At 49.7% G+C, this 18,113-nt stretch overlaps 8 protein-coding genes across 8 annotated transcripts, besides 2 other annotated features; 6 read left to right on the plus strand and 2 right to left on the minus strand.

Annotated features, from left to right (window-relative positions):
- Nucleotides 1–70: 70 nt before the first annotated feature.
- NFIA_041760 (NAD(P)-dependent alcohol dehydrogenase) lies at nt 71–1,361 on the minus strand (the record flags this gene model as incomplete). The annotated part of the gene is made up of 3 exons (XM_001266494.1): nt 71–235; nt 299–1,077; nt 1,169–1,361. The coding sequence occupies 3 exons, from the start codon at nt 1,359–1,361 to the stop codon at nt 71–73; spliced, it is 1,137 nt and encodes a 378-aa protein (XP_001266495.1).
- A 214-nt stretch (nt 1,362–1,575) lies between these two features.
- Nucleotides 1,576–3,668, plus strand: NFIA_041770 (aldehyde dehydrogenase; the record flags this gene model as incomplete). The annotated part of the gene is made up of 7 exons (XM_001266495.1): nt 1,576–1,759; nt 1,879–2,091; nt 2,156–2,299; nt 2,371–2,485; nt 2,541–2,843; nt 2,904–3,308; nt 3,380–3,668. 7 exons carry the CDS (start codon nt 1,576–1,578, stop codon nt 3,666–3,668), a joined length of 1,653 nt encoding a protein of 550 aa, XP_001266496.1.
- A 449-nt stretch (nt 3,669–4,117) lies between these two features.
- On the plus strand, nt 4,118–5,164 carry NFIA_041780 (NAD dependent epimerase/dehydratase family protein; the record flags this gene model as incomplete). Its single annotated transcript, XM_001266496.1, has 1 exon — nt 4,118–5,164. One exon carries the CDS (start codon nt 4,118–4,120, stop codon nt 5,162–5,164), a length of 1,047 nt encoding a protein of 348 aa, XP_001266497.1.
- Nucleotides 5,165–5,864: 700 nt separating this feature from the next.
- On the plus strand, nt 5,865–7,352 carry NFIA_041790 (putative tartrate MFS transporter; the record flags this gene model as incomplete). Its single annotated transcript, XM_001266497.1, has 2 exons — nt 5,865–6,713; nt 6,780–7,352. 2 exons carry the CDS (start codon nt 5,865–5,867, stop codon nt 7,350–7,352), a joined length of 1,422 nt encoding a protein of 473 aa, XP_001266498.1.
- A 368-nt stretch (nt 7,353–7,720) lies between these two features.
- Nucleotides 7,721–8,557, plus strand: NFIA_041800 (putative NADP(+)-dependent dehydrogenase; the record flags this gene model as incomplete). Its single annotated transcript, XM_001266498.1, has 1 exon — nt 7,721–8,557. The coding sequence occupies one exon, from the start codon at nt 7,721–7,723 to the stop codon at nt 8,555–8,557; it is 837 nt and encodes a 278-aa protein (XP_001266499.1).
- A 689-nt stretch (nt 8,558–9,246) lies between these two features.
- On the plus strand, nt 9,247–10,932 carry NFIA_041810 (flavin-containing monooxygenase; the record flags this gene model as incomplete). The annotated part of the gene is made up of 2 exons (XM_001266499.1): nt 9,247–9,425; nt 9,483–10,932. The coding sequence occupies 2 exons, from the start codon at nt 9,247–9,249 to the stop codon at nt 10,930–10,932; spliced, it is 1,629 nt and encodes a 542-aa protein (XP_001266500.1).
- Nucleotides 10,933–11,369: 437 nt separating this feature from the next.
- On the plus strand, nt 11,370–13,457 carry NFIA_041820 (Zn(II)2Cys6 transcription factor; the record flags this gene model as incomplete). Its single annotated transcript, XM_001266500.1, has 1 exon — nt 11,370–13,457. One exon carries the CDS (start codon nt 11,370–11,372, stop codon nt 13,455–13,457), a length of 2,088 nt encoding a protein of 695 aa, XP_001266501.1.
- A 215-nt stretch (nt 13,458–13,672) lies between these two features.
- Nucleotides 13,673–15,164, minus strand: NFIA_041830 (fungal specific transcription factor domain-containing protein; the record flags this gene model as incomplete). Its single annotated transcript, XM_001266501.1, has 3 exons — nt 13,673–14,115; nt 14,461–14,785; nt 14,853–15,164. 3 exons carry the CDS (start codon nt 15,162–15,164, stop codon nt 13,673–13,675), a joined length of 1,080 nt encoding a protein of 359 aa, XP_001266502.1.
- A 1,199-nt stretch (nt 15,165–16,363) lies between these two features.
- Nucleotides 16,364–16,393: a microsatellite.
- Nucleotides 16,367–16,392: a microsatellite.
- Nucleotides 16,394–18,113: the final 1,720 nt, after the last annotated feature.

Raw genomic sequence — 18,113 nt, forward strand, 5'->3', positions numbered from 1 at the left:
ATTGCATAACCATATCAATTAGAGTTCAAAGAGTAAGATTGCCAGTGGAGTGTCTATCTGTTGGCAAGACTCAATTGTTCGAAACACTTTCCTTCCACAGCAGAACCGCCTTGATTGCTCGCCCAACTTTCAAGTCGTGAAACGCCTGTTGATAGTGCTCGACCGGATAGTATGTAATTAGCTTTTGCACTGGGAACTTGCCTTGCTTGTTCTGCTCGATCAAGTAAGGAATCATCTAGGAGCTCGGAATTTTGTAAGTAGCGAATTTAGATACGGCCTTGCCCATAGAACAACATACCTTCTCAGCAACACTCGACCCTTGGTGACAACCTACGTACTCCCGTCCAAGTGTTAGATGAGAGAACACATCCACACCTGCTCTTTTGCCTGGCGCTGGGGCACCGACGCTGGCGGCTCGTCCACGGGTGGCCAACGAATCCAACATGATCTCTATCACCTGCGTAGCCCCCGAGCAGTCAACCGCGAATTCCACGCCGTTGGAAGGCGCACAAATTTCACGGATTTGTTGCAGAACTTTTTCTGACCCCCCTAGCAGTGTATGGGTTGCCCCCAGTTCACGCGCCATCTCTAACCGTGAATTCTCTAGATCCACAGCAATGATAATGCTCGCTCCTCGAAGCCGCGCCGCCATGATAGCACTCAGACCAACTGCGCCCACCCCGAACACTGCCACCGAGGTACCCTCCCGCACGTTGAGAGTGTTCAGGACCGCGCCTGCCCCGGTTTGCACCCCGCACCCCAAGGGAGCAAATATATCTAGCGGAGTATCCGCTGCAACGCGAGCCACCGAGGCACGATTGACTAGGGCAACGCGGCAAAAAGAGCTTTGACCGAAGAAATTGGCAAACACCTCTGTTTCACCATTGGGAAGGCGTATAGTTCTGCTCTCATCCAGCCGCTTGCCGCCAAAGTTCTGCGCTATCAAATTGACACAGTAGGCAGGTTGGCCGGACAGGCATTGGTGACAGTCCTTGCAGAAGTTGTAGCTAAGAATGACCTTGTCGCCCACGTTGACATCCTTTACCCCCTTCCCCGGCCGGAGAACCACCCCAGCGCCTGCCTGAATGTCAGTACAAAAGAGAATTCTACTGGTGCCCCGTCGTGTTCAGCAGCAGTGGTGTTGAAGACCTAGGGTAAATTCTCTCACCTTCATGTCCCAAAACACAAGGAAACTCGGCCGGCAACTTGCCCTCGATGCAAGCAATGTCTGTGTGACAGATCCCCGTAGCGTGGATTTCCACCAAGAGCTCATCGTCTCGTATGGTATCCAGAATCACGGGGCCAAATTGGGGTTCGTTCCCCACCGCTGATACAACTAGGGCTTCCGTAGGGTAGGCCATTGTTGATGCAGAACCGTAGTCGAGAAAGCTTGGATTGGAAGGTATTTTGTTTCTGTTTTTGGACCTCCTCTCACGAGGAAGAACTAGCGCTCTTTTTAATCCGGGCTCCCTTTTCGCCTTCCGATGATATGCCGGTAAAGAGGCCCAAACTAAAGGGCTAGTACGTCTGTGTTGCCCACTTGGTTTGAACTTATTTGGCGAGATTTGCTTGACAATGGGGAAAATGGGGGGAGGAACAAGCGGGATGGGTGGTGCTGGCCTATCGGCAACATGGGTGCCCCAGACCCCGTTCCGTCCCTCCCCCGTCCCCCTTCCTCGTCCTCGCAGACCTGGATGTAGCATGCGGGCTATTGGACCCTTATTGAAGACTATCGGATGTGAGCAGGATATCGGATCGGGTAAGGACGATTTCACATGAAGCATTGTCTGTCTGCTGAAATCGATATATAGGCTTGATATGTCAAAGGTCATGGGGTCTACTTGCGCTGCAAAGTCTTTAACTGATTTACTTTTTCAGTCATCACGGACATCATCATGACTACCCCTGAGATCGAGACCCGTCTTTTCATCGATGGAGAGTTTGTGCCTTCTCTTGACGGTTCCAAATTCAAGGTCACAAACCCCTTCACCGGCGAGACTGTAGCAGAAGTGTCAGAGGCCAAGGCAGAAGATGTGAACCGAGCAGTTGAGAGTGCGAAAAGGGTCTTTCCAACTTGGTCAGGATTAGACGGTACTGGACTCCGTTCTTCGGGTATACTGCCAGAGAAGCTCATGTTGCTGACTACTCTGAGCAGGATCCGATCGGCGACGCCTCATGCTGAGGCTGGCTGACCTTGTCGATGAACATGCGGCGGAGTTTGCGCGCTTGGAAGCTCTTTCGATGGGGAAGCCTGTATCAACTTATATGGATCAGGTGATGGGTACAGCAACGCTGAGATGTATGTTTCTCCCGTGTACTCGCTCGAACTCATCATTACAGGAAAGCTTAACGCGTTACGCACAAACGCAGACTACGCTGGCAAGGCTCTGGATATCCACGGGGTCACTTCCCTAACTTCCAAGAACCATCTGAATATCTCCATCCGGCAGCCCTACGGTGTCACCGGGGCGATTATTCCCTGGAAGTAGGTACCGAATTGCCTTTCTGCATTGCGGCTGCGGTTGCTAATCTTGCAACAGCGTCCCGGTGATCATGATCTGTTTCAAAGTTGGCCCTGCACTCATTGCGGGCAACACACTTGTGCTCAAATCCTCTGAGAAGGCGCCACTAACCTCACTCCTCTTTGCGCGACTGGCCAAGGAAGCTGGGTTTCCCCCAGGTGTGTTGAATGTTCTATCTGGTTTTGGCCTGCCGTGTGGGGATGCCATCGCTCGACACATGGACATCCGGAAGATAGCTTTTACGGGCAGCACCAAGACTGGCAAGCTTATCCAAAAAGCTGCGGTTGATTCAAATCTCAAGTCTTGCACATTAGAACTAGGGTTTGTCCCTGTCGATGCCTTTTAAATTGAGCGCGAGCTAATTGTGAGGGAACGAAACAGTGGTAAAAGCCCCCTGATCGTGTTTGAAGACGCCGATCTGGAAAAAGCAGCAAAGGTGGCCGCCTTTTCTATCGTCTTCAATTCTGGTCAGGTCTGTATGGCTTCCTCAAGGGTGTATATTCAAGAGAATGTTGCAGACCAATTTAAGAAGCTGTATGCACAGGCTATCCAGGCGGTTGCGGGGCAGGCGGGCAACCCTCTCGAGGCAACGACTGGGTTCGGTCCCCAGGCAGACAAACAGCAGTTCGAGAGCATTTCCAAGTATCTGCAGGAGGCCCAGAAGGATGGCCTCAAGCGCCTGCCTATCGGGGAATTGACACCGCGGGACGGGGGAAACTTTGTCTCCCCGATTGTTTTCCACGATGTGCCCGAGGATCATTCTATTATGAAGGACGAGATTTTCGGGTTTGTGTTGGCTCCCCATTCACATCCGCGAGAAACCTGATGGTCGTGGAGCTAACATGGTTTGTTTGCAGAGCCGTTTCTTGCCTCAACACTTTCAGCAGCGAAGACGATGTGATCCGCGCGGCAAACGACTCTGAATACGGACTGTATGCCAGCGTATTCACTCGGGACATCAACCGAGCCATACGAGTGGCAAAGTGCTTCGAGGCAGGCTCGATTGGTGTTAATACCTCATCGCCATATTACTGTCAGGACTTGCCTCTTGGAGGGTTCAAGGGATCCGGCACTGGGCGCGAGCTGGGAGATGAAGGCCTAGAGGCGTGGACAGAGGTGAAGTCTATTTACATCTCGCTGTCGTAAGGGGAGAACTTCCTTCCCTGGCCGCTGTTATTCGTTTTGTACAGTTGACAATCAATAACTAAGTGAAGGGCTATGTACAAGCCATGACATGCATGTAATGGTAGCCAACTTGATCAGTTCGCATTATCCATTCTGACCAGTTCCAGACATTATTGAACTCAAGAAATAATAACATCATACCCATCATAGACTTCGGAGAGTTTCAATTGTAATTTTGTCACATCGTCCTCGACTTCGGAGAGTTCCAAAGGTTCCGTCGGTATCCGGAGGGTTGTTTCCACCGCAGAGGATGATTGCATTAGTAAACCATATAGCCGAACAACCCTGAACAGAGCCCTGAGATATAAAAACACAGCAGACAGACACATAGACCAAGCAATGATCAATAATCAATACGCTTGACATCATCACGCTGCTTGATCAAAGCTAAAACCTCGCAAGTTCTCGCTATGCTGTCTGTCTTCCTAGTAGGCCCTGGCCTGATCGGTGGAGAGGTGCTCGACCTCCTACTCAAGGAAAAGAAGTATGAGATCACCACTCTTGTGCGCAGAGAAGCAGCCCGTCCGGCATTTCACGAGCTCGGCGTACAAACTATCCTCGGCTCACTGAGTGACAAAGATGTGATTGTGAAGCAAACAGCCGCCAGCGACATCGTAATCCACACCGCCACCGCCGACGACTTGCCCTCTGTCCAGGCCATTCTGGAAGGGGTCCGACAACGCACCCAGCGCGGGCAGCGAACCATCTACATCCACACCAGTGGTGCCAGTCTCATCGGTGATAACGCTGAGGGGTCTTACAAGAACGATTGTGTTTTTGACGACGAGAAGCCAAGCTCTATCGACGCGCTGCCGGACTCCGCAGCCCACCGGGAGATTGACCTGGCTATTGTGAATGCGCGGAAAGAGCTCTCGTCCCATGCCAAGTTTGCTATCATGATTCCGCCAGTTATTTACGGTGTCAGCACACGCGAGAAGCGACTTTCTATCCAGCTGCCGACTATGGTGCGGTACTCGGTTAAACATGGCTATCCCGGTATGGTCGGTGACGGCCTCGCTGTCTGGAATCAGGTGCATGTGAAGGATCTCGCTCGCGGTTACCTAACTCTCCTACACTGGTTGGAACAGACCTCGTGCGAGGAGGTCGCCGAGAACCCTTACTTCTTCTGCGAGAACGGCGAGGAGCTCTCATGGGGACAGTGTGCTGCGGAGATTGGTCGCATCCTGCATAAGGCAGGCAAGGTGGCCGATCCGACTCCCAAGACCATCCCTACTGAGCACTACAACGATCTGTTTGGCGAGTATTCGGGCCTTGTGATCGGATCCAACGCACGTAATCGTGCTAATCGACTCCGGAAGCTGGGTTGGGAGCCGCGGGAGAAGAGGACCTTTGCCTCCTTGGCGGAGGACGAAATTCCGCTCATTCTGCAGGAGACAGGAGAATTCACAGGGTATGCTGCTCCGGTTGCATCGGGAAAGTTTGAGGGCAAGAAGTGAGAGGTTTTTGTTTCTAAAACCTGTCTTGGAGAGTGCAGTACCCAATGTGTAAATAGTTAGATGAATGTGTGACTCGGCCTAACCCTTTGACCAAAAAGCGACCTGCATTATGTTTGGCACTATTCCTATGCTTTATCCTTTTTTATCTGCGTAGTATTTATTTCCAAGTTAGTTCTCTCATGGTAAATTTCTGGGCGAGTCTAGGCGCGCCCCCAGGGGGGGGCTGTATGTTCCATACAGCCAGTTATCCCAACAACAGCAACTGAAGTATATATGGTTATAGGATATAACCACTTTAAAAGTACTATTAGCTTATCTTCCGGTTCTAAAAATATCTAGTTATTTTGTACAAAAACCTTCCTAGACTTATTACGGCAACATCCACCCCTCCGAGACTGGCGCCATGCCTTCCTTCGTGTGAAGGATGATGGGTCAGTTTCACTCAGCTGTCCTCATTGAACTGGCTTAGACGGGAACATGCACGAGTGTTGCTCATACAGCCACGGAAGCTTACAAGGTTAACTGGATAGGTGGGATTAACTTTGAAGGAATCACTTATGCTCCAGATGTACTAGGGTACTGGTACTGTGGACACCTACGACAGAGAATGCGGGGTCCCCGGAGCAGCGTATAAGAGCGTCAAGCCATTCCCCAGTTTTGGCTCTCTTCTCAACGCGTCGAGCTTCAGTAACTCGAAAAAATGGAGGAGAAATCAATCGACGAAACACATCACATCGACCATGTATCCCAGGGGGCTCCCGATGCAGAAGCCATCACAATCCGCCATCAACAACTCCTTCGCAAAATTGACTGGCGTCTGCTTCCCTTGTGCGCATTTATCTACCTGTTGAACTACCTGGATCGCTCGAACATCGGAAATGCTAAGGTCCTGAACGCTGAAACCGGTGATTCGCTCGAGCAACAAACCGGAATGACCGACACAGGCTATTCAATCACCCTTACACTGTTTGCTGTGGCATATGCGCTGTTCGACGTGCCCTCCAACTGGATCCTAAAACGCTATGCTCGCCCGTCATACTGGCTGGGGACGCTAATGCTTTGTTGGGGTGCAGTGACCCTCGGCTTTGCGAGGGTGGATAACATGCCCACGGTCATGGTGCTACGTGTGTTGATCGGAGTACTCGAGGCTGGATTCTTCCCTGGAATGGTCTACCTCATCACCTTCTGGTACCGACAGGAAGAGCGCTCCATCCGCATTGCCTTCATTCTCGCAACCGCGACGCTTGCAGGGGCCTTTGGAGGCTGCATCGCCTACGGTGTGGCGTTCTTAAACGGAAAAGGCGGGCTCGAGGGGTTTCGCTGGCTGTTCATCATTGAAGGAGGAGCAACAGTCCTCGTCGCTCCTTCGGTGTTTTTGGGGTTGCCTAACTACCCATCCACGGCGAAGTGGCTGACGCTTTCGGAACACCGCTTTGCGATTGAGAGACTGGAGCAGGATGGAGGCGTACCCACCCGGGATCGGGCGTCTAGGGGAGAAGTCTGCGAGACTTTGTGCAGCCTGCGGATGCTCCTTCATTACCTAGCTTATGTATGTTGTCCACAGCTTCTGGTAGTAGAACCTTCGAGAGTCATCATCACTAACAAGGAATATTAGTTTACGAACAATATCGTGACGAGCTCTTTGGCCTACTTCAGTCCTACTATAGTTAAGGGCCTGGGGTATACGTCCATCGAGGCCCAGCTGATGACTGTTCCCCCGTGGGCGGTTGGATATGTAATCTCGATACTCTTAGCCTGGTCTGCGGACCGATTCAACGCTCGTGGGCTCCATGTCTGTCTCGCAGGGGTGCTTACAGGTACCGGATTTCTTGCTAGCCGCCTGTTTCCAGCGGAGGCTTACTTGCCCCGATATGGATGTCTCATCGTCGCCTCATGCGGTGCCTTCCCCAGTCTTGCACCCTTGACGGCGTGGGTGACATGTAACGCCCCTTCTGCGAGGACACTGGGACTTGCCGCCGCAATGAACAACTCCATGGTTGGGCTGGCTTCCATCTTAGCATTGTGGATTTGGAGATCGGTAGAGGAAGACCGTGGGTTTCCTACTGGGAACACAGTCTGCGCGGTAGCTGGGTATGCTACTGCAGGGCTGGCATTAATATTACATTTCTTCTATACAAGGGAGAACAACAGGACGACTGGGCAGCTGCAGAGGCTCTGGGCGCTTTGAATAAATCGGCTCTGGCTAGGATGTATCGAGTGCATGGTTGAAACGACGTTATATGTGAGCTATTATTTGGAAATAGGACTACGAGTACTGTGCAATTGAAAGTGTTACGTGTTAAAAGTATCATTACAATGGGCATCAGTAGATAATTGCTCCAGATATGATCCATAAATCACGAGGCGCACTCATTCATCTCCGACGCAGCAGTGTTTCGGCTATATGGGTGCGCACATGCATGAATTCCGATGGAGACTTAGAGGAGAGGATGGGTTTATAGGCAAAGGCTGCACGACTGTAGCTATATAGGCTCCTTTTATACCACGTGCCACATATTTGGCCTGCCAACAACTCTTCTTTTTTTCAAATTAAACATGCGCGACATCACGCTCAATCCCTTGCTCCTCTGCAACCTCACCGGCAAAACTGCTGTCCTGACCGGTGGCGCCGGGGGAATTGGCACCGCCATCGCAAAACTACTACTGAAACATGGCGCGAATGTCGTAGTGGCAGATTTGGAACACACACGTCCCATAGTGGAGACAATGATCGTGGATCTTCCTGGTTCGTGCAGGGGACGAGTGCAGTTCGTCGCAACGAACATTGTGAAGTGGGATCAGATCACGGCACTCTTCCAGTCCGCTAAGGAGCGATTCGGTTCAATAGAACTGGTAATCGCCAACGCGGGAGTCATGGAAAGAACGCCAGTGTTGGACATGGATCAGATCGACGAACATGGAAACCTGGAAGAGTCGCACGAGTTCTGCAAAGTCATTGATATAAATGTGAAGGGAACCATGAACTGCCTCCGCCATGCTATATTCAGTATGAAGGGGAACCAACCATGCTACCCAGATGGATCGCGCGGCGCAGTGGTCCTTGTGAGTTCGATTTCGGGCTACTTTGGTGGCACAGGTGTATCAGGGTATATCACTTCCAAGCACGCGGTGACGGGGATGCTGCGTGGATCGCAGCTGGTTGCGAGCAAGTACGGCATTCGAGTCAACGCTGTTGCTCCGTTTGTTACTCCCACGGCCATGGCAGGCGAATTCTCCGAGGCGTGGCAAGCGAAGGGCCTTCCGATCAATACGACTGAAGGTGTAGCCACAGCCGTGCTGACGCTGGCCTTAAACCCTGCAGAAAAGGGATCTTGCTACATAGTATGGCGTTCCTTCTGGCACCGTGACAACGGTGCTCTCCTTGATCCCTAATATTGACAACAATCGCAGGTTTCCGGTCCCATTCTCCGAGAGGTAGAACATACCCAGAAACTTCTACTGACGGAATGGCTTGGAGAGGACTTGACACGGGTGTTCAGAGATGCTAATGAGTTCTTTGAGAGCCAGGGGGGATATCGATTGCCAAAGTGAGGTGTTCCAGATAGTCAGTCCCTACTAGAAAGGTCTAACTAGTAATCAAATATAACGCCGAGTAGTTATCTCAAGGGTGTACAGAGCTGCAGATTTTCTTCTACGATGAACAAAGAATCTCGAACATAGGACTATCATCTTGCCAACCTTTCAGCCAGCCCTTGTCTGGATTGGTCATGCGGTCAACGTGAGTAAGAATTCCATCGCGGAATCCAAATGAAATCATCCTGCAGATCCTTTCTATTGAGCGGCAATTAGGTTAAATCATCCATTTGCCGGGCGTATACGCAAGACTGCCGCGGCTGCATCCTCATTACTTCCCCCGTTTCTATCTCTGCAACCCCAGTGTCCCCACGGCTGCATAGTTACCCCGGCCAGCACCGTGGGGGTAATATGGATAGCGGGGGTGAAAGGTTCAGCTGCTGATACCAGTACAGTTCCAGATAAAGATGGGCTTGCACACTCGGAGAAAAGACAATACATCTTGATCATTCACTATTCCTCAGCTACAGCCACAGCCAAACACAAACATGCCTGCAAAAATGCTAACTCAACCCGACTTCGACGCGATTGTCATTGGCGCTGGCTTCGGCGGTATCTACATGTGCAAGAAGCTTGTCGCCCAGGGGCTGTCTGTCAAAGTCATTGAAGCTGCGCCCGATGTGGGAGGAACATGGTATTGGAATCGCTACCCTGGTGCATTGTCAGAGTGAGTTAGGCTCATCACACGCGAGGTTGTCCGTTAGAAAGAAGCTCATTCGACTAGCACGCGGTCGTTTCTGTACCGATACTCGTGGGACCTTGAAGACCTCCGCCAGTACCCTTGGAAAAGAGAGTATTTGACACAGCGAGAAATCCTTGCCTACTTGAACCATGTTGTTGAGCGGCATGATCTGCGACAATACATGCAATTCAATACCGAAATGCAAGGCGCCTCTTACGATACCGACCAGAACTTGTGGACTGTTTCGCTGTCATCCGGCCAGCAATTAAGAGCTCGATATCTTATTACGGCAGTTGGGCTTTTATCCAAAATCAATTATCCCGACATCCCTGGACTGAATTCATTCAAGGGCGAAATGCACCACACCGGCAACTGGCCCTCGTCTTATGACTTCACGGGAAAGCGGGTTGGAGTTATTGGAAACGGATCCACGGGAGTTCAACTAATCACTGCATTGGCCGATCAAGATGTCAAACAGCTGCTCTCATTTCAGCGGCATCCGCAGTATGTCGTTCCAGCGGGCGACGCGGAAGTGCCTCCTGCCACTCGAGAAGACCTTGATAAGCGCTGGGAGCAAGTCTGGAGGGAGGTAAAGGACAGCACTTTTGGGTTTGGCTTTAAGGAAAGTTCAAAGCCCACCTTCAGTGTCAGCGAAGAAGAGCGCGACAGGATTTTTGGGGAGGCTTGGGCCAAAGGGGGTGGATTTTATTTCATGTTCGGCACGTTTTGCGATATTTCCTACAACGAAGAAGCGAACAACGCCGCTGCGGAGTTTATCCGCCGGAAGATCCGCCAAAAAGTGAAGGATCCTGTCAAGGCAGAAAAGCTCATGCCATATGATTGGTATGCCAGGCGGCCGTTGTGTGCTACTGGCTACTACGAGAAGTTCAACCGTCCGAACGTGGACGTCGTCGATATCAAGACCAATCCGATCACCAAGATAACAGACAAAGGAATCCAAACGGCCGAAGGATCAGAGTACGAGCTTGATGTTCTAATCTTTGCAACCGGCTTTGATGCGGTAGATGGTAACTACAAGCGGATGTGTATCCAGGGCGCCTCACAGGATACCCTAAAGGATCGGTGGAAGGAGGAGCCCAGTTCATTTTTGGGGGTCTCGATCCCTGGATTTCCTAATCTATTCTCCATCCTCGGTCCTAACAGTCCGTTTACCAATTTGCCGCCCTTGATTGAGGTCCAGGTGGAATTCATTTCCGATATGATCTCTCACGCGAGAAAAGTGGCGGCTGCTGAACCGGCAACAAACGGCCCGCGTGTGGAGGCAGATGCAGCAGCATTACGAGACTGGATTCAAAAGTGCGACGAGCTCAGCGCCGACAGTCTATTTCGGAAAACCAACTCGTGGATCTTTGGGGCGAATGTGGCTGGCAAGAAACCTTCAGTGCTGTTTTACTTTGGAGGGCTGGCGATGTACAGACAAGCCCTACAGAAGATTGTGCAACAGGGGTATAAGGGCTTTAGCATTGTTTGAAGTGTGAATTCTATTGTGAATACTTCGATAGCAATGTACATGGCTCATCTGAGACTATATTGGGCGTTTGTTTTGAGTTAAGACCAACTACGAGGTCTTACCTAGTAGACGTGGGCTTGCATGTTACCACGGCTATATGTGCCTTTGCCACCAATATCATCCAATCTTTGCAATCCTCTTTGGCTTTCACAATGCCCACCCATGACAATCTATTCCCCAAAGTCTTGTAACCGTTGTGATTTAATTGGCTTCTACTGAGTCACTCAATCTCTTTACCCCAGATGCCCCAGTTTACTATATCAACTAACCCCGCACAAAAGTTGCAATATTAAGAATATCTCTCCCCACAAAAAGGAAGGGGCTAATTCTGTGGGTGCTCTTTCTGCAATGCGCTCTCCACTCCGCCTTGTGCCTTTTCATCCTTCTCAGACACTGCCATGTCAACGAATACTAACACCAACACCGCTTCCCATACAGCCAAGCCTGAAAAATCACGACTCCGTGCAGCCAAGGCATGCAGACGATGCAGCCAGCGCAAAATCAAGTGCGATGCAGTACAGAATGGACTACCATGCAGTCGATGTCGGATGGACAATACAGATGATTGCACGCTGACTCTGTCACGAAGAGGCACCTATGATAGAAACGTAGCGCGTGACCTGCGATTGAAACGACAACTGCAATCGTCATCTGCCGGAGTCCCTGATCCATCACGTCCAAGTGCACAGGGTAATGCGGCAGCTAGAAGAACATATTCTGAAGGCAGCCGATCCACAGTCGAAGCTCCTCTGGAAACGACGCCTTCCCCCTTGGAATCTGGGAGCTCCCGGCAATCAATAGCTGGCTCGTTGACTGGTTCCATTGGGCGCTCAAAGTCGGCTATGTTTGAGGAATTTTTGAGGTGGAGAGACAGAAAGATTAAAGGAAGACTGGGGCTGTTTCTTCTTGGAGAACCGTCCCCATTGACGTTTGCCCTGGAAGAGCTCCCGCAGGGCTCTGGCCCTCAGCTTCATGATGCAAGTGACCAGATATGCAATAGCTCCAATCTGGAGGTCATTCAAAAGGATGTTCACCCACAACATCTGGATGAAGCCGATATCACGTATCTGAAGGCCAAGGGGGCGTTTACCCCCCCATCGGAAAAGACACTGGATGATTTGGTTGCAGTTTACCTGTCACGTTTCCATCCTCTCTACTCCATAGTGAACAAGGTTGAGCTTGAAAAGGTCCATAAGGAGCACAAGCTCCCATGGATTCTTCTTCATGCTGTTTGCTTCATCGGAGCAACTTTTTGTGAACCATACATACTGCATTCCGCTGGGTTTCTGTCTCGAAGCGATGCCCGCCGCCACTTCTATCAGAAAGCAAAGCTGCTATTTGATGCTAGTTATGAGGCCAACAAGATTATTTTGCTTCAGGTGGCTATTATGCTGAGCTTTCGGGGCCCTCAAATGCAGAGTTATTGGAATCCATGCTCCTGGGTCGGCTTTGGGGTGACATTTGCTGTCTCGCTAGGTCTCCATCGTTCTACAGCCTCATCAAATGCACCCGGCGGTGATACAGGTCTACTGAGGAGACTCTGGTGGACATTGGTAGTGCGAGATACCTACTGTGCCGTCTTACTCGGGCGCCCTTTTCGTATCGATCTTCCCCATTCTGACGTGGAGATGCTGACGCCGGATGATTTTATCTACGACAGCCACGATGAAGCCTTCTACCAAATTCAGATGGCACGTCTGTCTCCAATCCTGCGGGACATTACCCATTGCCGCTCTGGAGACCGGAAGCTCTACCCACAGGTCGTCCACGCACAAATCGAGGCGTGGCGAGCTGACCTGGAGGTCTCGCTCCAACAGTGGCCAGGTGGATCTCCTTCCTTGACGTGGTCAACTGCGCTGGAGGTAATTTACAATTATTATCTCTTGCTTCTATATATCGACAAACCTGATGTATCTCGGCAGCAAATGTTCTATCGGCAACCGGGCTCCGAGCGTCCCTCCCAGGAACTGGTTGAATCAACAGCCAGAGCCATTGCATCCAAGGCGATCACCCTTATGACCAAGGCCCGCTTGTCTTACCTCCCTCATGAGGTATTTCCGGGATTCTTCGTCGCTGGTATCATCCATTACCGGCAAACGCAGCAGAATGACCCAATGGTGGCTCAGATGGCACGCGCAAGTTTGGACAATTGCCGTGTTATCCTCAACGAAGTCAAGGAATTCTGGGAACCTGGTGAATGGGCAATCGAAATCTTTGATTTCCTCAACATGAGCCAACAGGACAACTCACTGAGAAATGCTAGCCCGTCACCTTGTCAAGGGCAAGCAAACACCACTACACTTCACACCGATATTCCCGCAGACTTCCTCCCACAGGAGGACAGTGGCTTGTTGAACCATTATATTTTCGGTTCCAACTGGGAAACAGTTATGCAAGGAGGGCTTGCACATTCCGCAGACGACTCCTTACTGATGCCATGCTTTCTACCATCAGTTGTCGATGAACGGTCCTTCCTTCAGCCTTAAGGTAAATATGGCAAAGATATGAATTTAGATAACTTCTAATGTATACTTATCCTTATATCTTTTCCGTTGGCTTCAGCACTAAGCGATTGTTATGGATTATTATGGCTCGATTCATTATACATTCGGCCCACCACAATCAACGTCGGTTGAAATATACGTTTCTGGTCAACGTATAGCTCTATAAGTCAATCTCTACATATATCCTCACATGGACATCAGATGTTTCCTCGCACTCCAGTGAGTTCACTTGTAGCGAATGCATCTTGTTCCTTCTTTGTAAGCAGGTTCCGAATGGCTGACGGCATGGAGACATAACTGGAACCCTGCTTTCCACCGTGGAGAGTTCCCTCAAAGAAACGCCGTACAGTCACCGCAAAGGAGTAAATGTCGCCAAGCGTCCCCAGTACTTGCATACCTTGATAGAATCGTTCAAAAGTTTCGATTCCCATGCAGCCGTTGTTGGCCTTGAAGTCAAGCACCAGCCTTGCTAGGACCGGAACGAGCAGTGCAACCGTGCTGGTTGGGAGATATTGAACAAGCCCAAGTTGATTCAGATCCTGCAAGATCGATGGCATCTCGCATATAACCTGGCCATACTGCGCTCTCGGTAAGCTCAAGCCTTGAAATCGCGGACTCCCGGCCTCTCGATGAAGGGTTCCTATTGTTGCGAGAAATATTACCCGAATCCACGCACGTTGTACATGAAGTTTGTGGCATGACCCAAATCTTCCGATCGTAGCGGCTCATATTGAAGTTCTACAGGAAGCTCTTTGCACCAGGCTTCTAAACCCTGGAACGCTTCCTTCCATCGATCTTTGCAGGAGTCTCGCGAAGTTTGACGCCAATTCTTTTCCTGATAATCGCGGGAAAAATAATATGTCCCAAATGAGCATTGACAGTTTTGCTTTCTCAATGAAGCCCACCGCTAAATGTCGCTGAAGATGTACATTTTGGAGAAAGTCGCAATCGCCAAGCGCCATAATGATCTTCGGTGAATGGCAACCGATATTGAATTCTTCCAGGCTGATTAGAGGAAGCCTATTCTTATCATTTCCGTAACACAATGGTCGTCGCAGATTCTGAGCAAGCAACGTATCGCGAGTATACAGGCACCACCAGAGGCGTTTCCATACCTTTTGGAGTTGGGGGTTCATGGGCGACGTCGAAGGGTCGCAGTCGAGGCCAATTGAAGCTCCAAGCGACCAGCAAACATTGAGCCAGTATTGCGAGTCCTTGGGATTGTCCGGGGTTTCGTGCCAATAGGTCATGAGCAGAAGGGCCTGAATAAGTACCACTCGGTCTTTCTCAATGTCAAAGTCGTATAAAGTCTACACTCGCATATTAGAACACCTGCTGACCGTGTCTGCTTCCAGGGTAGTCATGCGCTGAACATACTCGGGCCCTCAGATAGAACTGTTCGCGTGCTTCCTTTCTGGTCTCATATCCAGCGTTGTGGAGGTGCTTTAGCTGAACAAACGCTGTTGCTGAAAACATAACGGCGTGAAAAAGGAGCAAGCTCACGGTCTGAACCCCGTCATTGGATATGACCGGAAGAAGGAAAGATTCCAAATCCAAAACGGGAAGAAATGGATAGACGCTCTCGACAAAGGCTTTGAGGAGTTCATGCCGGAGAATCGTGTCTGGCACACGAAAAACTCCCTTGAATTCCAGATATTCCATATCTTCTTCCGGGATATCTTCCGACATGCTCCGAATAAATCGTGGCAATACTGGCACAAAACTAAGAGATGGATGCCCCAACCCAAGAAAGTCGTGAAGCTCTGTAACGAGGTTATCGAGGGGTCTTGTAAGGTGCACTTGAGAGTTCTCGGCCATGCCCCTTAGGTATTCACTTTCACTCTTAACTTGGATTTCCACTGCATCTGTTAGGCCAAAATGCCCTCCCAACATCACAGGGCTGACGCTCTTACTGGTGACACTCTCAGGGGAACAACTATAGGTTCACAGTTAGCTCTATCCAATCTTAACCACATACCTGCAGATTCAAGCATACCCAATAGGCACTTTACCACGCGCACAGCATTGTCTTCTCATCAAACGACATCTTGTACATGGGAACCCACCGAAAGACGCATCGCACCATAGATTGTTTGCCTCACAGGAGGCGCATATAGTATAACATGAGGTTGTCATTTTTTTTGTTTTATATATATATGTATATGTATTTTATGGCAAGAAGAGCAATCTCGTAAACAGAGTATAAGAACAAATGTAAATAACTATGTGTCAGAAATGATGAAGCAATAAACCCAGTAGAAATAATTACTCCCCGATGTTCCGTGGAGTAAGGCTGCTACGCATACCTGGAGTGGACCAGGAAGTAAACATAAGCAGCCGCGGGTATATTCATGATCTCATCACCTATTTGCACAGAGGCAATAGCAGGAATTCATAAAATGAGAGAGAAAAAAAAAAGGGCATCACATTTTGGCATGAAGATAGTCTTGATATAGCAACTAATTTCATTTTTTGAATAATTAATCTCAGTTCAGACAACAGAAATCAATCATATTTTCCTGAAAGCCAAGACTGTTGTTACTCTCCTCGTCCTAGGAGCTCCGCCACACCTGGCTGAAGAGTGCAGTGAGACAAGCACACCCTTTTGGGCGCCCCGAACCACAGATCACAGGAGAACCACAAAACCAGTCTTAAGTCCCCGACCAAAGTGCATGTGTGTGTCTTTGCTGACAAGGCCTGGCACCTTCCATGCCTGAAATAATAATGTACCGTTCCAATGTCGAGAAAGGGCTCCTCTCTAGCGCCACCCCTGATTTTGTGGTCTTATCGTTGCTTCTTGTAAGAAAGAAGCTTCGATATAGTGCTTGGTGGGTTATCTACCCCGCTAATAGCGCCTATCTCGGTATCTCGGCTATTAGGCCCCTTGTTTGTTATTATTATTATTATTATTATTATTAATTTCATTCACGCATCTGTCAGCCCTATCGGCCGAGTGGCGGCAGGTCCCTGCCGGCGGCTGGGTAGGCCGCTACTATCTTACATACACTAGATCTACGGCAGGCCTAATTGTCCCTCTGCCCCCGCAGATATGCCTAGTATAAGGCCCGTTGCTCCTATCTTCGCGTCTAGATGATCCAACCACCCCGAGAGGTGTCTAGCCTAGTGTTCTCCCTCGTCAAATAATCCCCTTGTTTGTTGTTGAGATAGTCGGAGAAATATAAGCTCCGGCAATGTGGGTTTCATACAGCGCTAGAGTGACATCACGTGTATTACCATCGGCGTTCCAATCGTCCAATCACTGCATTCTGCATCCATTAACCGCCTTGCGAATTGCAATACACAAGTGGCACTGACGTTTACGAACTAGGCAATGAGTCGGACATCCTCAATAACTGATATCATGAGCTCTTTGCCCATATTTCCTCTGCCTGTTCTTCGCATGACCTTTACGTAGATTGTCCATGTCCGCTTGTATGGTTTTCCTGTTGGGCAGTGCTAAAATGGCAAGGTTATTAAATAGACGACGAAATTAAAACTTGGTATAGAGTTTAAATGTTCTTAGGACACTTGGAATCGCAATCGCATCTGCATCCTTTCCCTTTCTAGCTAAGGCGCAAGTCTCTGTTGCCAGTGTCTCTTCTATCTCCGACAGCCCGATGATAAGCCGCTAGCAGCCACAATATATCAAAGGAAAGGGTGCTTCGAGTAGGTCTGAGTCTGAGCTGCACACCATTGATTGCTGCCTAAAGTGATCATCATGGCTGTGCTACGTCAAGAAATAAGATATAGCCAATCAAACCTTGAAAGACCGACCTGTGTGGGTCAAAGGGAAATTTAATTGGTTAAGTCTGGGCGACCAGGGGGTGATTGCAGAACACCACTCACCCTGTCTATTCTGCACTCACCCAGACTCACCCAGGCTCACCTAAGGTCGCGTGACTTAAAGCAGCGTCGCGCGACGGCTGCAGTTACTGACCTTTTAACTGCGTTGAAGCCACACGCCGGCCGGTTAGTAGTTGGGTGGGTGACCACCAGCAAATCCCGGCTGTTGTATGTTGGTTATTCACCTCTTTTTTTGAATTCGTTAGATTAGCGCCTGTGCCGCCTTATCTTCAGCGCTGTCACCTGAATCCCTGAAGGCCTCTAATCTTCACCCGCCAAGCCTGAACTGCTGGCGTGTCCCTTTGAGCCCCTGCAGAGAGGAAGTTTGACTTGTTTACACTCAACAAAGTTCCCATCCTGTTTAGCTTCCTTCTTCTGCGGTGATTTTAGTTCTGAGTGCCCTCGCTTTGGAAGAGCTAAAGCAATTACTCCAGTTTCTTATACAAAATGTCCAATCACTCCCTTTGTTCTTGGTTTTTCGACAAGATTGCCTCTTTACGTGTTGAATTTGATCCCTTTACAGTAAGCGGGCTGAATGGGTTTCATGCCTAATCACATGACCAACTCCAGCTTTTGAATCATGTGATGCTACCCGAACCCCACCCATCATCATTGCCCCTCTCAACTGAAGAAATGGTGCCATGACATATACTACTGAAGCTTTATTTTCACACCACTTGTCGGTGGATAGTAAAGGAGTGCCTCAGTCTGTAAGTCGTCCTGATATTCCTTGATAGCATCAGTTGCTTACACTTAAGCAGTCCAAAGTAGTTTTGAAGCGCTACTCCTAGTAAG

The sequence above is a fragment of the Aspergillus fischeri genome, genomic scaffold, assembly GCF_000149645.3.
Source record: "Aspergillus fischeri NRRL 181 1099437636247 genomic scaffold, whole genome shotgun sequence".
Taxonomy (NCBI): domain Eukaryota; kingdom Fungi; phylum Ascomycota; class Eurotiomycetes; order Eurotiales; family Aspergillaceae; genus Aspergillus; species Aspergillus fischeri.